This window comes from Alligator mississippiensis, chromosome 7 (genome assembly GCF_030867095.1).
Source record: "Alligator mississippiensis isolate rAllMis1 chromosome 7, rAllMis1, whole genome shotgun sequence".
NCBI lineage: Eukaryota > Metazoa > Chordata > Crocodylia > Alligatoridae > Alligator > Alligator mississippiensis.
Window position 1 is genome coordinate 3,901,871 of NC_081830.1, and position 15,039 is coordinate 3,916,909.

General features: G+C 60.3%; 1 protein-coding gene and 1 gene segment (V, D, J or C); one reads left to right on the forward strand and one right to left on the reverse strand.

Annotated features, from left to right (window-relative positions):
- Positions 1–91: 91 nt before the first annotated feature.
- Positions 92–6,147, reverse strand: SALL2 (spalt like transcription factor 2). Of its 4 annotated transcripts, none has more exons than XM_059730423.1 (5): positions 6,059–6,147; positions 4,353–5,956; positions 1,514–3,795; positions 982–1,406; positions 268–356 (listed from the first exon to the last, which is right to left on the reverse strand). In XM_059730423.1, exons 2-4 carry the CDS (start codon positions 5,056–5,058, stop codon positions 1,020–1,022), a joined length of 3,375 nt encoding a protein of 1,124 aa, XP_059586406.1. In that variant the 5' UTR covers positions 5,059–5,956; positions 6,059–6,147; the 3' UTR covers positions 268–356; positions 982–1,019. The 4 variants fall into 4 exon arrangements, with proteins under 4 accessions (XP_059586408.1, XP_059586406.1, XP_059586407.1 ...); XM_059730424.1 differs by having other exon boundaries at positions 4,353–5,811; positions 6,059–6,117; XM_059730425.1 differs by lacking the exon at positions 982–1,406 and having other exon boundaries at positions 92–356.
- A 6,015-nt stretch (positions 6,148–12,162) lies between these two features.
- On the forward strand, positions 12,163–12,978 carry LOC132251508 (T cell receptor alpha variable 10-like). The segment is given in 2 exon segments: positions 12,163–12,196; positions 12,626–12,978. Coding segments are annotated over 2 exon segments (387 nt in total).
- The last annotated feature ends 2,061 nt before the right edge of the window (positions 12,979–15,039 follow it).

The window sequence follows — 15,039 nt, forward strand, 5'->3', positions numbered from 1 at the left end:
CCTATACCGCCTTCACGTGGCATGCCTCCACCTCGTCCCCCCGCCCCGTCCCCGTCCCCATCCCCAGCGAGAGTCACAGCCGGCCACGGGGGATTTGTCAAACTGCTTTAATGTCGAGGCCAGCACAGTCCCGGGCTCCTCCCCGCTGGCGTGGCCGGGATGCTGCTCTACACTAGGGGGCGCTCTGCTACAGGGGGCAGGGGTGGAGCCGCCCCGGCGCAGGGGGTCTCGCCTCCTGCCCCGTCCCTCCGTGCTACGGTTAGAGTAGAAGACTAAACTGCCGCTAATGTCGTGGTGGGCGGAGGAGGCGAGGGCCGGTGTCCCCGGCAGAGCTCGTGGCCTCCTGCAGCGTCCCCCTGAGACGGAGAGAGGAGAGGGGGAGGCAGGGTTAGGGGGGCAGCAGGGGGAAAGGCCAGGTCGGGCCCCTGCACCCTCCTAACCCCTTCCCTGGTGAGGGATGCTGGCCCAGGGCGCGCGAGCCCTGAACCCACATCCCTGTGACCTCTGATTTGGCTCCACCTTACTGCTTGACCCTTGTCCTACAGACTGACCTTCAGCCCTACTCCATGAGCCACCTCTGCCCAGTGGCCTCTACCTACAGCCATCTCCTGCCAAGCACATGCTGACCTCTCCCCATGTGACCTCTGCACCGACCCCTGCCCTGCTTGAGCGGCCCCCACCCCGTCCACCATCGGCCCCCCACCCATGCACCCTCTCAGCCCTGGCCCCAAGCCACTGAATGACCTCTATCTCTACCCACCCAGGAGCCACATCTGACCCCATCTCCATGCCACTGACTCCTGACCCCCCTGCCCTTGAGCAACTTTTGCCCCCTAAAGCATCTTAGCGAGTGACCTCTGACCCCACCAAGCCCCTCCCAGAACATGGCTAAACAGGGATGGGGACAGTCCCAGAGACTGGGAGCAGTGTGAACAGGGGCCCTGCCCCATCCCTGCCTACCATAGGGGCAGGGGACCTTACCTGCCGAGTGGGCTACTAGGGGTTATCTCCTGAGCCGGCTACTTCTCCGCCTTCCCTTGGCCATCTGGGGCCGGCTCGCTGGGGGCCGGGGGTCCCAGCAGTAGTGTACTAGCAACGGGCTTCTCCTTGGCCTCGGCAGGGGCTGGCCGGGTGGGCGCGGGGCCCGGGCTGGGCCCATAGAGGGCCGGGGCCGCAGCAGCGAGGGCAGGTGCTCGGGCTGGCTTGGAGGCCAGCCCACCGGCGGAGACGAAGGCGGTATACTGGTTCCAGAAGGACAGGGGCCCCACGCCCACCAACTGGGCCGGCACATCTCGCGAGAGGAAGTCCTGCAGCTTGGCCGTGCCCCCTGCCAGCACCGGCACCGGGCCCTCCAGGGTAGGGCGCCGGCCGCGCCGTGCCGGGCCACAGCCCCATGCCAGAGGCACCTGCCATGGCACCGCGGGGGGGAGTAACCCGTTAGTGCCCACAGCAAACGGAGGGGCCTGAGGGGAGGGGGAATAGCTGGGGTGGGAACAGCCCCAGGTGCCCTTACCTGGTGGTGGGCAGCTAGGACATGCTTGCGTAGTGCGGCCCCGTCAGGAAAGGCTTCTTTGCAGACCCCACAGGCCACGACTGCCCCCTCCTGGACCCGGCCGGCGCGTGGCTCCTCCACGCCAGCCCCTGCAGCCTCCTTCTCCTCCTCGGCGCCTCCTGCTGCTTCCCCTCCTCCTCCCCTCTCAGCCTTCGGGGGGACGGGGTCCCCCGTGGGGGGCAGAGGCGATCCCTCCCTGGGCGGGGGAGGGGAGCTAGGCTGGGCACTGCCCTCCCCTGCCCCTGCCCCTGCCGCCTTCCCAGCATCCTCCTCCTCCTCCTTGGCAGGAGCTGGCAGCACCTCCCGTTCAGGGCTTGACACCCCCTCAGAGCCGCCCGGGGGCTTCTCGGCGCCGCTGTCCAGCGAGTCCTCGTCAGTGCCTTCCTCCTCGTCGTCCTCCTCCTCGTCTTCATCTTCCTCCTCTGACAGCTCCTCCTCATCCCGGGGCAGGGCAGGCCCCTCGGCAGCGGGCTGGGCAGGGGCTGGGCGCGGTCCCTCCCCTGCGAGGGTGGCGGGGGGCTCGGGGAGCAGGGCGCCGTTGGGGATCTGCCCGCCGAGGTGCATGCGGACGTGCTGCTGCAGGGTGACGGCGTTGGTGAACTTCTTCTGGCAGATGGGGCAGGAGTTGTGGGCGCGGGCGGCTGGGCTGGCCTTGTGGCCGACGCAGTGTGCCCGCAGGTTGCCGCGGGTGGAGAAGGCGCGGCCGCATACCTTGCAGCGATAGGGGCGCTCCCCACCGTGCTGCCCGTAGTGCAGCCGCAGGGCCCGGGGGCAGCTCAGCACCCGCAGGCAGATGACACACTGGTTGGGGGCAGCCGCGCCGCCAGGGGAGGTGCCGGCCATCAAGGAGGAGGAGGATGAAGGGGCTGGGGGCGAGGGGGCCGCCGCCGCGGTGCCGCCCACCCCGGGCGTCGGGGGTGCCTGGCGATCGATCTTCTCCACCAGCTGCTGCAGCTTGGAGGTCTCGGAGGGCGAGGTGCCCAGCGGCTCCAGCAGACAGGGGAAGGGGAAGCCGGTGCTGCCCGCCTTGAAGTGGCCAGCCAGCAGAGCCCAGCCGGGCAGCTTGCCCAGGGGCAGGCGGGCAGCCTCGGCCTCCCGGCCCGGAGGGGTGTTCTCGTCCCCCTTGGCCCGGCCCTCGGCCGCCTTCAGCAGCACCAGCTTGTTGAAGACGGGCAGGGCCTGCGAGGCGGTGGGGGTGGCCGCCCCGGAGAGCAGCGTGAGGCTCTCGGTGGCACTGAGGCCCTTGCGGGGCTCAGGGGCCGGGGTCGGGGGCTCCTCGCCCGGTTCGGCCTTCTCGGGGGGCACGGACATGCCATAGGGCAGCCCGGTGCCGGTGAGGACGTAGTCGAGGTGCTCGGGCACGGGGTGGGGGTTCATCTGGACGTGGGGGTACTTCTCGCGGTGCCGGTGGAAGTGCACCTTCAGGTTGCCACGGGTGGTGAAGCGGTTGCCACAGACGTTGCACTTGTAGGGCCGCTCGCCCGTGTGCGACCGCAGGTGGATCTGCAGGGCGCTGTCGCTCCCAAACACCTTGGCGCAGAAGCGGCACTTGTGCCGCCCGCCCGCTTTATCGTCGGGCCCCGGCTCCACCGCCCCGGCCCCGTTCTTGGGCCGCAGCAGCCCTGGCGAGGACGCCGGCTCCAGGCCCCGGCTTGCCCCCAGGCACTGGGCGGCCAGCAGCCCCGTGGCCGGGAACGCCGGGGCCAGCAGGGGCTCGGCCTTGGGGCCCCGGGGGAAGGGGTGGTATAGGTGGAAGAAGGCGGGCTTGGGCAGCTCCGGGGAGCCGGACGCCGGGGTCCGTCCCGGCTCGGCCTTGATGGAGAAGACGGGCAGGGGGGCCTTGGCGGGCGGCGGCGGCGGCGGCGGGGCGGCAGCGGGCGGCTCGGGGGCAGGCGCTTGGCCCAGCGAGCCCAGCAGCAGCACCTGGCGGCAGATCTCCTCCGTCATCTGCATCTGGTGCAGCTGGCGCTGCTGCAGCACCCGCAGCTCCTCCAGGATCAGGGGGATGTTGAGGTGGCCGCCGGGCGGCGCGGGCGGCGGGGCTGCGGCGGGCGGGGGCGGCGGCGGAGCGGGGGGCTCGGGCGCGGCGGGGGCAGGCGGCTCCGTCTCCATGCCCGGGGGGCTCTCCGGCCGCGGCTCCGAGGTGGACGAGGAGGAGGACGAGGAGGAGCTGGCGCTGTCGGGCGCCGGGGGCTGCTCGGCGGGGCCGGAGGAGGAGGGGGCCGCCTCGTCGCCCGTGTCCCCTGCAGGGAGAGACCGGGAAGGGGGTCAGCGCTGCACCCCGGCCCCCCCCCGCGCTCCCCTGCCCCCCGAAACCCGCCTGTGCCCCCGGTGTGCCCCACCCGAGGCGGGGGGCTCCGATGGGAGGGAGCGCACCTGCCGCCTCGGCCATGGCCCGGCCGGAGCTCGCTGGGCCGCGGCGCCCGCAGAGCAGGAGCGGGAGCGGGAGCGGGAGCGGGAGCGGGAGCGGGAGCAGGAGGAGGAAGCGGGAGGAGCCGAGCAGCGGATGCGGGCGGGGCGCGGCGGCTGCAGGGACCTCTGGTGTCCGGAGCGCCGCGGCGGCCGGGGACACGCGGGGACCCGGGGCGGGGGGGGGGACACACGGCACACACCCCGCCGCGGGGCGGGCTCCCGGCGACGCGGGGTTGCCCGGCAACCTTACAAAGCGGGGTGTGTGTGTGGGGGGGGGGGACACACACACACACACACGAGGCCATTCATAGCCCCGCCTGTGTGCACGTGTGTGTGTGCGCGCACGTGTGCACGCGGGAGGTGTCCCCGCGCCCCGCCTTGCACCCACCGTTGTCGGAGGCCGTGGAGCCGTCGCAGTCGGAGATGAGCTGCTGCGGCTTGCGCTGCTTGCGGCGCGACATCCCGCGGCCGGGGCCCCCCCGGGCCGGAGCCTGCGGCACGGCGGTGGCTGCGGCCGTGGCCGGGCGGCCCGGGGCCGGGGCCGGGGCCGGGGACACGCCCCCCTCGGCCGCGCCGCTCATTGTGCGGCCCCAAGCGCTCGTCCCGCTCCGCTCCCGCCGGCTTTTGTGTGGCCGCGGGATGGGGGGGCGCCTTAACCCCTTCCTGCCCCGCGCCGGCCGTCGGGCTCCGCTGGGGGGGGTGGGCAGGGACTCCCCCCGGGGCAGACAGGGGGGGTCACAGAGCTGCAGGCCACCAGGAGCCCAGGCCCCTCGGGGAGCCGCACCCTCAGCCCCCGACCCCGCCGCGGGGCTCCCCTGCGCCCGGCCCGGCCCGGCCCTTCCTGGCTTCCCCCTCTCGCTCTTCGCCGCTCCCCCGTGGCCTCCCGACCTCCCCCGAGCGCCACAAAAGCGGCTCCCTCGCCGCGGGAATGTTAATGAATCCCCGGCACAATGGGGTGAAAGACTTGGCTGGCACTGGCTCGGAAAGAGGGAGGGAGGCGGGGGAAGCGGGCCCCCTCGGAGGGGGCGCAGGCGGGCGGCCGTGTGTGGCGGAGGGGGGAAGGGAGGCGAGGGGAGGGCATGGGGAACCTCCATCCAGGCCCCTGCATCGCCCCATGCCGTGGGGTTAGTGCTCTGTGCTGCTGGAGCATGCCCCTGGGGTCCCACAAGCACCCCGGATCCGGCTATCTGTCACCCCAGGATAGTGCGTGCAGAGGACGGGGTGGGAACGGGGCGCTGAGAAGCAGGGAGGATGAAGTTGAGGGAAGGAAGGGCAAGAAACTACCAACTCCTCACTGCCGGATGCCTGCGCTCTCCATGAAGCATCAGGGGGTTGTGAAAGTAGAGGGAGGAGGGAGAAGTCAGGGTGTGAGATGGCTGGAACAGCACATCCAGAACCCAGAGGTGGGGAAGCAGCCTGAGCACACTGAGTGCAGGCCCCTCGTGTCCCTTCCGGCCCACACCTGCGTTCCCGAACACATCTGGATGGGGCAGCATCAGCGGCGAACCCCAGCTGGGCAGAGAGGCAGGCGCAAAGTTGGCCTCCGCGTGAGAGGCAGGCACGAGTAACATCTGGAATGCGGGATAGCAGGCAGCCGTCACCCACATCTGGACGGGGGAAGGGTATTCATTGAGACGGCCCAGTGAGACTGCTTCACACAGCAAAATCGCCAAGCCACATCTGGGATTCATTGGTAGACTGTAATCAGCTATTATGATGCAGCTGTGAGCCACATCTGGGTTTGTGCAGAGGAGACAGCTGGGAACTGCTGCGTCTGCAGGGGTTAGTGGGATGCCACCGTCAGTCACATCAGGATTTGTGGTTCTGCTAACAGCATAAGTCACCACCTGGAATTAATGGATGAGACATAAACGCGGACCACATCTGGGCTGGTAATTACAGTGCTTTCATGAACCATGTCCAGACCGGGGAGATCCTGCAGTCTCTGCTCAGCCAGGGGCACATCTGGTTTGGAGGGTTGTTCCATCTGGGCTGATTCATGCAAAGAGACCATCGCTCTCAGTGGAACCGGGAGAGATGGCCAAGTCCCTCAAGAGAGGAGCGGGGACAGTGGGGCTTCTGGGGATGACTCACCATGCACTCGTGTCCATCTCATTGCTCTGGCCTGTTTGGTCTGTCGGTGCCTCTATCGTTGCTCATGCCCGCTTGCTGGTGGCTGCTTCTTCTCCCCCTCCGGGGAGGGAATCTGGTGATGAGAGGCATGGGTGCAGCTCCCTCTGGCTTTTGCTGTGCTTCCTGCTCAGCTTGTGAAGTCCTTTCCTGCCTCTCTGCTCTCCCTGGGCCCGTGAGTAGTTTCCTGCATCTCCTCCATGCCTGCACATGCACCCCGGGGAGAGGTCCCAGGGTGGAATCAGAAAAAATAAATGCCTTAAACTTTGATCATACGAGTTATAAGATATAACCGCTTTGTGGGGAATTGCTGGCTCTGTACAGTAGAACAGATAAGGGAAAGTGTTCTTTGTGACTCCTCTGCAACTGCTTCGCTCACCGCGGCCTTGAAGATAGCAAAAAGGTATGTACAACTCTGATTTCCAGGTGCAAGAAGGAGGTTTGTGAACTAACCTCGCCTCCCCCATGGTTCCCATCCTGATAACAGCAAAGCAGTATGAGCTAATGCTTGTTTGTAACAGCTTTTCCTAGCAAACTGCACTGTACGATCACATGAGTTGTAAGCGACTGTTAAAAAGTATATAAGCCTCCTGATTTTGCTCTTGGGGGGGAACCCCTTCCAAGTGCTTGGGCAATCCATGTCACTTTGGGGTCCCCCCTACAGCTGTAGTTTCATTTGAATAAAAGCTTCTGCTGACCTGACCCAAAAGTATGCTGCGTGTGTTTCCACGACACCAGTGTGAGCCTCCGGTCGTTCAGCCTCTTGGCCTCTCTGGGGAGCTTCTGGAATAAATTAAGGCTTTTCCAGGACACATTTCCTCCTTGTTGGATGTTCCTCTGATATCCTCCAAGCTGCGCCAGGTCCCTGAAGGACAGGAGTTGCCTTTGATACAGAAGGCAGGCAGGCAGGCAGGTGTCTTTGGCTTGTTTGTGGGTGGCATTTCCTGGACCTTCAGATATGGGTACAGAAGGCAGGCAGATGATACCCATACACCCATCCTTACACACTTCTCTGTTCGTCTGTCTCCAGCCAGGCCCCTTACCACTCCCATGTTCTCTTCAACCCTTGGATTTTCAGTAGCTGATGAGATTTCCAAAGCTGCCTGAGGCATCTGAGTACTCGACTCCTATTGCAGAGAGTGAGGATTGGGTTTCTGAATCATCCGGCTGATGCTGATGCTCTCGTTTCCAGCGCTGCTTCCTGGATCGCATGACCTAACATACCTGATGCAGCCTGTTCCTGACCTCCGGCTCTACCTGTGGCCACTCGGTGTCCCGGAAGCTCAGGGCAGCGGTGGTGAACAACTCAGGTTGTGACTCCGAGCTGCAGGCTCCCAGCTCAGGTCTGTTCTGGGACCTGCAGTGTGCGACCACCCCAGCCACTCTTATAGGAGAGGGAATCCCAGCATGAGCACTTCCAGGCAGCTTTACACCAAGGGAATGAATGAGATGGTGTCCTTTGACCTCTGGACAGTGTCCTTGCAGGCAGTCCCGGCACCACCGCACCCTGAGACCCACACTGCGCAGGGGAATCCATGACCCTGCTCAAAAACCCTTGCCCGCTTACCCGCCTCCTTTTCTAGCCACTGAGCTGCCTGTGGGGCACAGAGCTAGCAGCCAGCTCTCCATGGGTGGCTATGGGGTATCCAGATGTGACCTTTGCCAGCCCTGCTCCCTCCTGCCCTGTCCCCACTGGATGTTTGCCTGTCCATGTCTGTGCTGGCACTCCTCTCCCTAATGCTTTCCCGGATGCCCTGCAAGCATAATGTGCACTATATGCAGATAAGGTTCCTTGGGTGAATTTGATATCTTTTATTAGACCAACCCAAATAGTTGGAGAATAGTTATTAAGCAAGCTTTCGAGTTCAGAAACCCTTCGTCAGGCTAAGGAAGTTTCAGCAGTTGCTGTGTGCTCTTCCTGGATGGAATGAAAATGTGCACTATGTTGTTCCAGGTGCAATGGCCCAGATCAAAGTGCGCCAGCCAGGAGGGTCAGCCAGTGCCAGGGAAAGGGGCACCTCTCACATCAACTGCATGTACCAGTCTGACAGCTTTTATGGATTGGCCTAGCATTGACAGTGTCCTGGCAAAACCCCAGGGCTCATCGACCAGGCAGGGGACAGTCAGCAGCAACGGGGTGACTCACCACATTCCTACAGCTTCCTTTGTCTCTGTAACACCCAGGCCTTGGATGCTGCCTTGTCCCTGGGCACTGTGGGGGCACAGTGACTGATGACACTTCCTGAGCAGTGCAATATCTTGGGGGCAGAGGGGTGAGCATGCTGGGGGAGGAGATACTCAGCTCTTCCCCTCTCACCACCCCTTACCCTGGCGGGGTGAAGTTTCGTGCTGTTGTTGTGGGGGAACAAGCCACTCCCTCCTGCCTGCAGGGAACATGGGGATCTGGGTCCTGGCACCCTATTTCCAGTCTGTACTTCACCTTCTTGATGATGATTCAAATTGTCCCAAGGGTTAATCAGCTGCTCCTTGAAGACCCGCATCTTCTTCCTAGCCTGATTTCATTTGCTACTCAGAACATTTGTTATTTGCACCCCCAGCAGTGAAAAGCAGCCACTAGTCAAACCCCTGTGGCGATGGGGTGCTTCATGAGTACATAACACAGAGACATCCCTTGCCCCAAGAGGCTTGCAGTCCAGGGGAACAGGGCAAGGAACAGCTGCTGCAGACAGGCAGTAAAATGGGGCAGGGGACAAGCTAAAGCTTCACCAGGACCCAGCTCTGGCCTCACTCAGAGGGCTCTGCCACATGGGTGTCTCCACCACGTAGGTGCTTGCAGCATAGGATCCAGCAATCCTCAGCTGTCTCTCTGACCTGGTGTGCTTCTAGCCTGGACAGCTCTGGTTGGGGACCGGGCTGCCTTCTGCTCCTTGCATCTTATCCAGAGCAAGAAGCAGGCATGCAGGGGAGGCAAGCACATCTGGACTCCATGTAATCCCCCACAGGCACCCTGTATCCCTGTTGCAGTGCAGAACATAGCAAGCAACAGGGGAATTGCCCTGAAGCCTGAGCTGCCTCTGAATAGATGCCTACTCCTCCCACCCTGTTTCCTTTCTGGGCTGCTGCATAGGGCCTGAGATGTGGCACAAAGCAGCAGGGAAGATACTTTCTTCTGCAGGTCCTCAGACCAGACTGAGCTCCTCAAACTGCCTCTCTCCTCCTGGAGTCTTTCTCCATCCCCCTCTCTCCCCTGGGGCTACTCTCTCGATCTCCCTCCTGGAAGCAATGAGGCCCTTGGCTTTCCTGCTGGTCTTCTTTCTTTGTCTTCCAGGTGAGTTTTAGCTGTGAGAGGGCTCCCAGCTGTGCCAGGGGAAAGGGGCAGGGGCTCTGGAGGAGATGCGGGAGGGAATCAGGAATTTGGAAAAGTCTCTGGGAGGGGAGGGCAGTGGGACTGGCTAGGTGGGAGGAGAGGACAGGGGAAGGTACCAGTCCGCTTGCTGGGCTGTCTGGCCATGTTTGACTTACCTCTATCTCCACTTGTCCATGCATGCCCCGACTCTTTCTGTTGCAGTGTCAGGAGGGCTGGAGTCAGTGACCCAGGTCCGCTTGGAGGTGACCGTGTCTGAAGGAGAGAATGCCAGCTTGGCCTGCAACTACACAACCACATATGCCCCCTCCCTCCTCTGGTACCGGCGCGGCCCCAGCCACCAGCTGGACTACCTGCTGCAGGTTGATTCTCGGGGGGTGCGTTACGGGCAGGATGGGAGCCTGAGCCACCTGGGGGCCCAGCTGGACACGGAGCAGCAGACGGCTCTTCTGCAGATCCATGCCACCCAGCTCTCAGACTCTGCTGTTTATTTCTGTGCCCTGAGCCACACAGGGCAGCAGCACCATCCACCCCTAGTGCAAGAACCTCCCACAGCCCAGCCCTTCTCCAGGCTTGCCTCCTTCCCCTCCTAGCAGCCTTGGGTTGAAGATGCATCTGTGCTTGGAAATCACTTCTCATGCGGACCCATTCGGACCATGACTGGGTCCTCATATCACCCCTTCCTCTTGGAAAAATAAGGGGCAGGGCAGAAGGTCTCCTTGTGCCTCCCCAGGTGCTCATTGCAATGCATGGGGGCCTTTCCTCTCTTCCTCTGGAGGAAGCTGTGTTAGTTGGAGCTGAGTTACATTTCCCTACAGTTGAATTGTTCTCAGCTGATTCATCGTGCACAACAATGAGAACCATCAGTGCCGGCTGCTGCATGGTCCCCTTTGGAAAGGGCTCAAAGTGTACGTGTGTCCACAGCCGTAGATATTCTGGTTGTCAGAAGACACACAGTCAACGACGGGGAGCCACATGGCAACATAACGATGGGTCTTGGCTGCTGACTTGGGAGGAGAGGGATGAAAAAAAAGGCCCACATCCAGGGGTGGATGTAGGGAGACATCCTTGCCCGTTGCCTCTGCTGTGGTCACTCTTCCCAGCTGAGCCCACCCTGTGCAGCCAAGCTGGAAAGCTCTGCCCCAGGGGACAGTGGAGAACACAGCAGTTGAAGGCAGGGTACAGGGAAGGAGAGGGGAGGTGATGTGCCTTTGAGCAAGAGGGGAAGCTGGGGATTGTTACCTGCATTGGGGACTTGAAGAAAATGCTCAGATTTCCAGGCTGGATCCAATCTGAAACAGGGTTGCAGCTGCACCACTGCACTCCTCTGGATCCATCCCTGGCCACAACCACTGGACTGCAGTGGTGGCAGCTGCCCTGGGTGCCTGGGTGTGTTGTGATGCCTCTGGCATTACACATTATCTCCACCACTGAGTTTCATTGCTTCTCCTTCCCAGAAAGGAGGGCACAGATTGAGGATCCTAGTTTAAGCAGCTCAAGGGCCAAAGGCACTGGGATCCAGGGGACTTGGCCCCCAGATCCCCGGTTGCACCTGGACTTGGGTGCCTGACACCTGTCAAAACTCCAGCTAGTGCCCAGGCTGAGCTCTGGGCATGTGAGAGCAGGGTACAATGCTCTGACTGGCTGGCAGAGGGCAGCAGCATGTCAGGCAAAACAGCCCCTTTGCAAGTGCTGAGCTGAGAAGTAGGAAGAACAAGGCTGGTTTTCAAAGTCCTGGCCTGCCCCCTCCTCTCTCTCACTAATCTGAGACCTGTGCACTCTCTCTCCTGGGTCCCAGTGGGCACGGGCATGTAGGGAACTGGTTGCCTGTACCTCCAGCAAAGTCGTTCTAGCGGCGGTGTGGGGAAATGATGTTTGCACACTGAAGTGGGGGGGGTTTCTGTCTTGTACAAAATCTGATGGCTGGGAGCTGGGGCTGGGCATGGACAGTCAGGGAAGTGGGGGCACACTTCTGCCAGGAAGGGGGAATCAATCCTTGAGATAGCGTCCTCCAGAACCAGGTTGACTCACAATGGCCTGGCGTCCCTGAAACAGCATATGGGTGACACTAAAACATGGGGGAAATTGAGGGGATTTGTCCAAGACAACACCACTTGTCCACAACCCTTTTGCATTTAGACTTTATGCTTTGTAGGATAGGGGTTGTCTCACTGGCTAGCTGTGGCACTGGGCAGGGCCAGGTCTCTATCATGGGCTATGGACTATGCAGAGGGAGCAGGGTTACTGCAGAGGAAAGGGAGCGGGGATAGATAGAGAGGCAGAGAAATGACACAAGGAGAGAAAAGGTGTTCTATTTTTATGCAAGGCAAGGGCTTCTCATCTATGTCCTGGACACACATCACACATCACACACACATCACAGCTACAACACTCCACTCTATTTTATAACCACAGCATCTTAGTGAGTGCAACTGTGCACTTACATCCATCCATCCATCCCTGGCAGGACTCTGTAATGACCAATGGTGATAGCTGTACAGTACATCATGGTCGAGTCTCTCCCTTAAACTCCAGGCAATTCTGTTGCTCAGAGGATCAGAAGGGAAGTGGTTTGCCTGTTTGTGAGGGTGGCAGCAGGGGGGTGTTGTTTTGAAGCCCTGTGGTTCGTACCATCAGAGGCAGCAGTGTATTGGGGAGGATAGCGAGGGTTAGGAAGATGGAGACACCATCGTGCTGGTCCTGAGAGCTCCTGGGAACGTGGTAGATAGCCCTGAGCACCGCCATGGAGGGGCTCCTGTCTGCGCTCTGCCTGCTTGGTGAGTAGGACTCTCTTTGCTTCTCCTCTGTCCAGTGCTTGCTATCATACGGCCACCCATGACCCTTGCAGAATGACAAAGGTAAAGGTCAGCAGTGGCTAGCATTAACCCAGCAGTGGGTACCATTAACCCAGTTGCGCCTCGACTTTTCACCCTTACCTTGTTCCAAGGAAGGCTATTGCTTCTTCTTTCCTTCTTTTCTTCTTTCTATCTGTCCATCCACCCTACACACCTGTTCCATCTGCCTCTCCTTCCCTCTTCAGTGTCTTCCAGTTGATCCCTCCATCCTCCCTGCACCTCTCTTGCTATCACTTGTGACACTAATTGTCTGGGACCAATGCCCCTGGTTCCTGCTGCCCCATATAATCCAGAAATCACATTCCAGGTGGGGGCAAGTTCACCCTCCCTCACTTTCTGCCTCTCCTCCAGGGGCAGCGAGATGGGCCCTGGCCCAGGTGTTTCAGCCACCCCGGCTCACCACCGTGGAAGGAGGAAAGCTCCTGATCCAATGCAACCAGAATGTCACTTCTGCAGACCAAATGTCCTGGTACCATCAGTCTCTGCAGGGGCGAGGGGGCCTGATCTTCCTGGGGAGCGGGTTTGATGGGACCTCATCCGTGGGGGAATTCACCCTGACTGTGGACAAGACCTCTCGCTTCACAAGCCTCACCCGGAACGGCACCAGGCTTCGTGACGCTGGCATCTACTACTGTGCTGTGAGCACACAGCAATGGGCGCAGAGGCACCAGCTGCACAAAAACCCCAGCCCAGCTTCCTGCTGAGCCTTCCCTCTGCTGGGCTCTGCCTCCCCCAGCCTCATGGACCGGTGCCCTGGTGTTGCAGGGTAGGATTTGATGTGCCCTCCCTGCTTGGAACAGGGTGTACTGGGAGTCCCAGGCTGAGTCTACACAGCTGGTACAGGGTCACTGACAATACATCTGAGGGGAGGGAGGAGTGGGGACTTGTTTCCAGAGAGTCCAGAAACACCGTCCCAGAAAGGGAACACTTCTGTCATAGACCAGACAGCAGGAAGGAGGCCTGGGCTCAAAGTTTGGGATTTGACATCAACCTCGTATTCCGGTTCCAGGCCCCCAAAGCCAGAAACCTGGGGAAATAGCATCATGGGTGGATGCAGGATTTTGAAGAGGGGGGTGCAAGTAGCAAGGTGCATCATCACATATAACACAACCCATGTTTCTCCAGGTAGAAAGAAACTAGAAGCTTTACCTAGGGCTATGGGATTCAGGTGAAGAAAAAAATATGCACTCCATTGGAATGAGTTCAAAACAGTCTGCAAGGCTGTGCAATAGGAGCTACATGACCAGCCACTGCTAACAGACAGCAGAATGGCAGACAAAAGCCTGGCTTGGTTAGCAGAACATCAAGATCATGAAAAAAGAGAGAGGGTCCTTATCACCTGCAGAATGAGGAGTTCAGAAAGGACCAAGTAGATTACGAGCCATGAAGTCATTCGACTCCTGCAGCACTGCCTGCCTAGAGATGCTGCGACCACTGCCAGGCAGTTAGTTTTAAACTTTGAGTGGAGTTAGTTAGTTTTAAACTATGAGTGGAGCAGGAAAAGGGGGGTGCAAGTGCACCAGTGATCTAGTGCATCTAGATGCAGTGCACTCAATCCACCCCTGCCTGGGGTCTTCCAAAGTGATTCACAAGCAACATTTCATAGTCACTAGGTTATCGATGGTGAAAAGAGGGAAAACAGACTTACAGACACCTTTATCTATTAGATTTTAGCTGAACCCTCCATGGTTACAGCCTCTCACAACCACTGGTAAATGAGCCCAGGGGAGCGACCACCTAGCCCAAGTTGCTGGGAAGGGAGACTCACCCAAGGGGCACTGCCACCAACTCCGGGCAAAGGAGCTGGTGTTGGGTAAGTAGGCCCATACCAGAGTTCGCTGCTGCTGGGAATCACTGCTCCTTGGTCTTCTCTGTCAGAGGTCATCTCTGTTGGGAACTGTTGTCCTTTGCTTCTGCTAGAGGTCATGGATGCTCCATGCCTAGAGGTCACAGCTCCTCCATGGCTAGAGGCCCCCCACTCCTCCCCATGGTTGGGTATCACCACTGCTCCAGAACCCTCGACTTTCTTAGACCTACTCAAAGGCAAGGATGTGGTGGGATATTCGCTCTTTAAGAAGCAACGGGCAAGAGGCTTGTACCTCCATCCACTGAAAGCACCTTGTCCAAATTTGCAGATGATGCTGAACTATGGGGTACAGTAAACACACTGGAGGGCAGGGAGGGAATTCAGACAGATTTGGATAGACTGGGGGAGTGGGTGGATCAGAATAGGATGCAATTTAACAAGGGTAAATGCAAGGTGCTGCACCTGGGGAAAAAGGCTCTCCAACACACCTATAGACTGGGGGGTCTCACTCTGAGCACCACAGCGGAAAGAGACCTCGGAGTCCTGGTTGATGCAAAAATGAACACAAGTCACCAGTGTGACGAGGTGATAAGCAAGGCTAACCGCACTTTTTCTTGCATCAGCAGGTGCATCACAAGCAGGTCTAGGGAAGTGATAATTCCCCTCTATGTGGCATCAATGAGGGCGCAGATGGAGTACTGCATCCAGTTTTGGGCGCCATACTTCAAGAGGGATGTGGATAACCTTGAGAGGGTTCAGAGGAGGGCTACTTGTATGGTTGAGGACCTCCCTATGAAGACAGACTGAGGGACCTGAATCTCTTCAGCCTCCTCAAGAGAAGGCTGAGGGGCAATCTTGTGGCTGCCTACAACTCATCAAGGGGGGTCAGCAGGGATTAGGGGACACTGTTTACCAGGGCACCCCTCAGGGTTACCAGAAATAATAGCCACAGACTGAA

Coding starts and splice junctions, on each gene's coding strand:
- SALL2 (XM_059730423.1), bottom strand. CDS start 5,058: ATGGAGGTTCCCCATGCCCTCCCCTCGCCTCCCTTCCCCCCTCCGCCA. Junction 3,796..4,352: donor CTCCACGGCCTCCGACAACG/GTGGGTGCAAGG, acceptor CTCTCCCTGCAG/GGGACACGGGCGACGAGGCG. Junction 1,407..1,513: donor TCCTAGCTGCCCACCACCAG/GTAAGGGCACCT, acceptor GTGCCATGGCAG/GTGCCTCTGGCATGGGGCTG.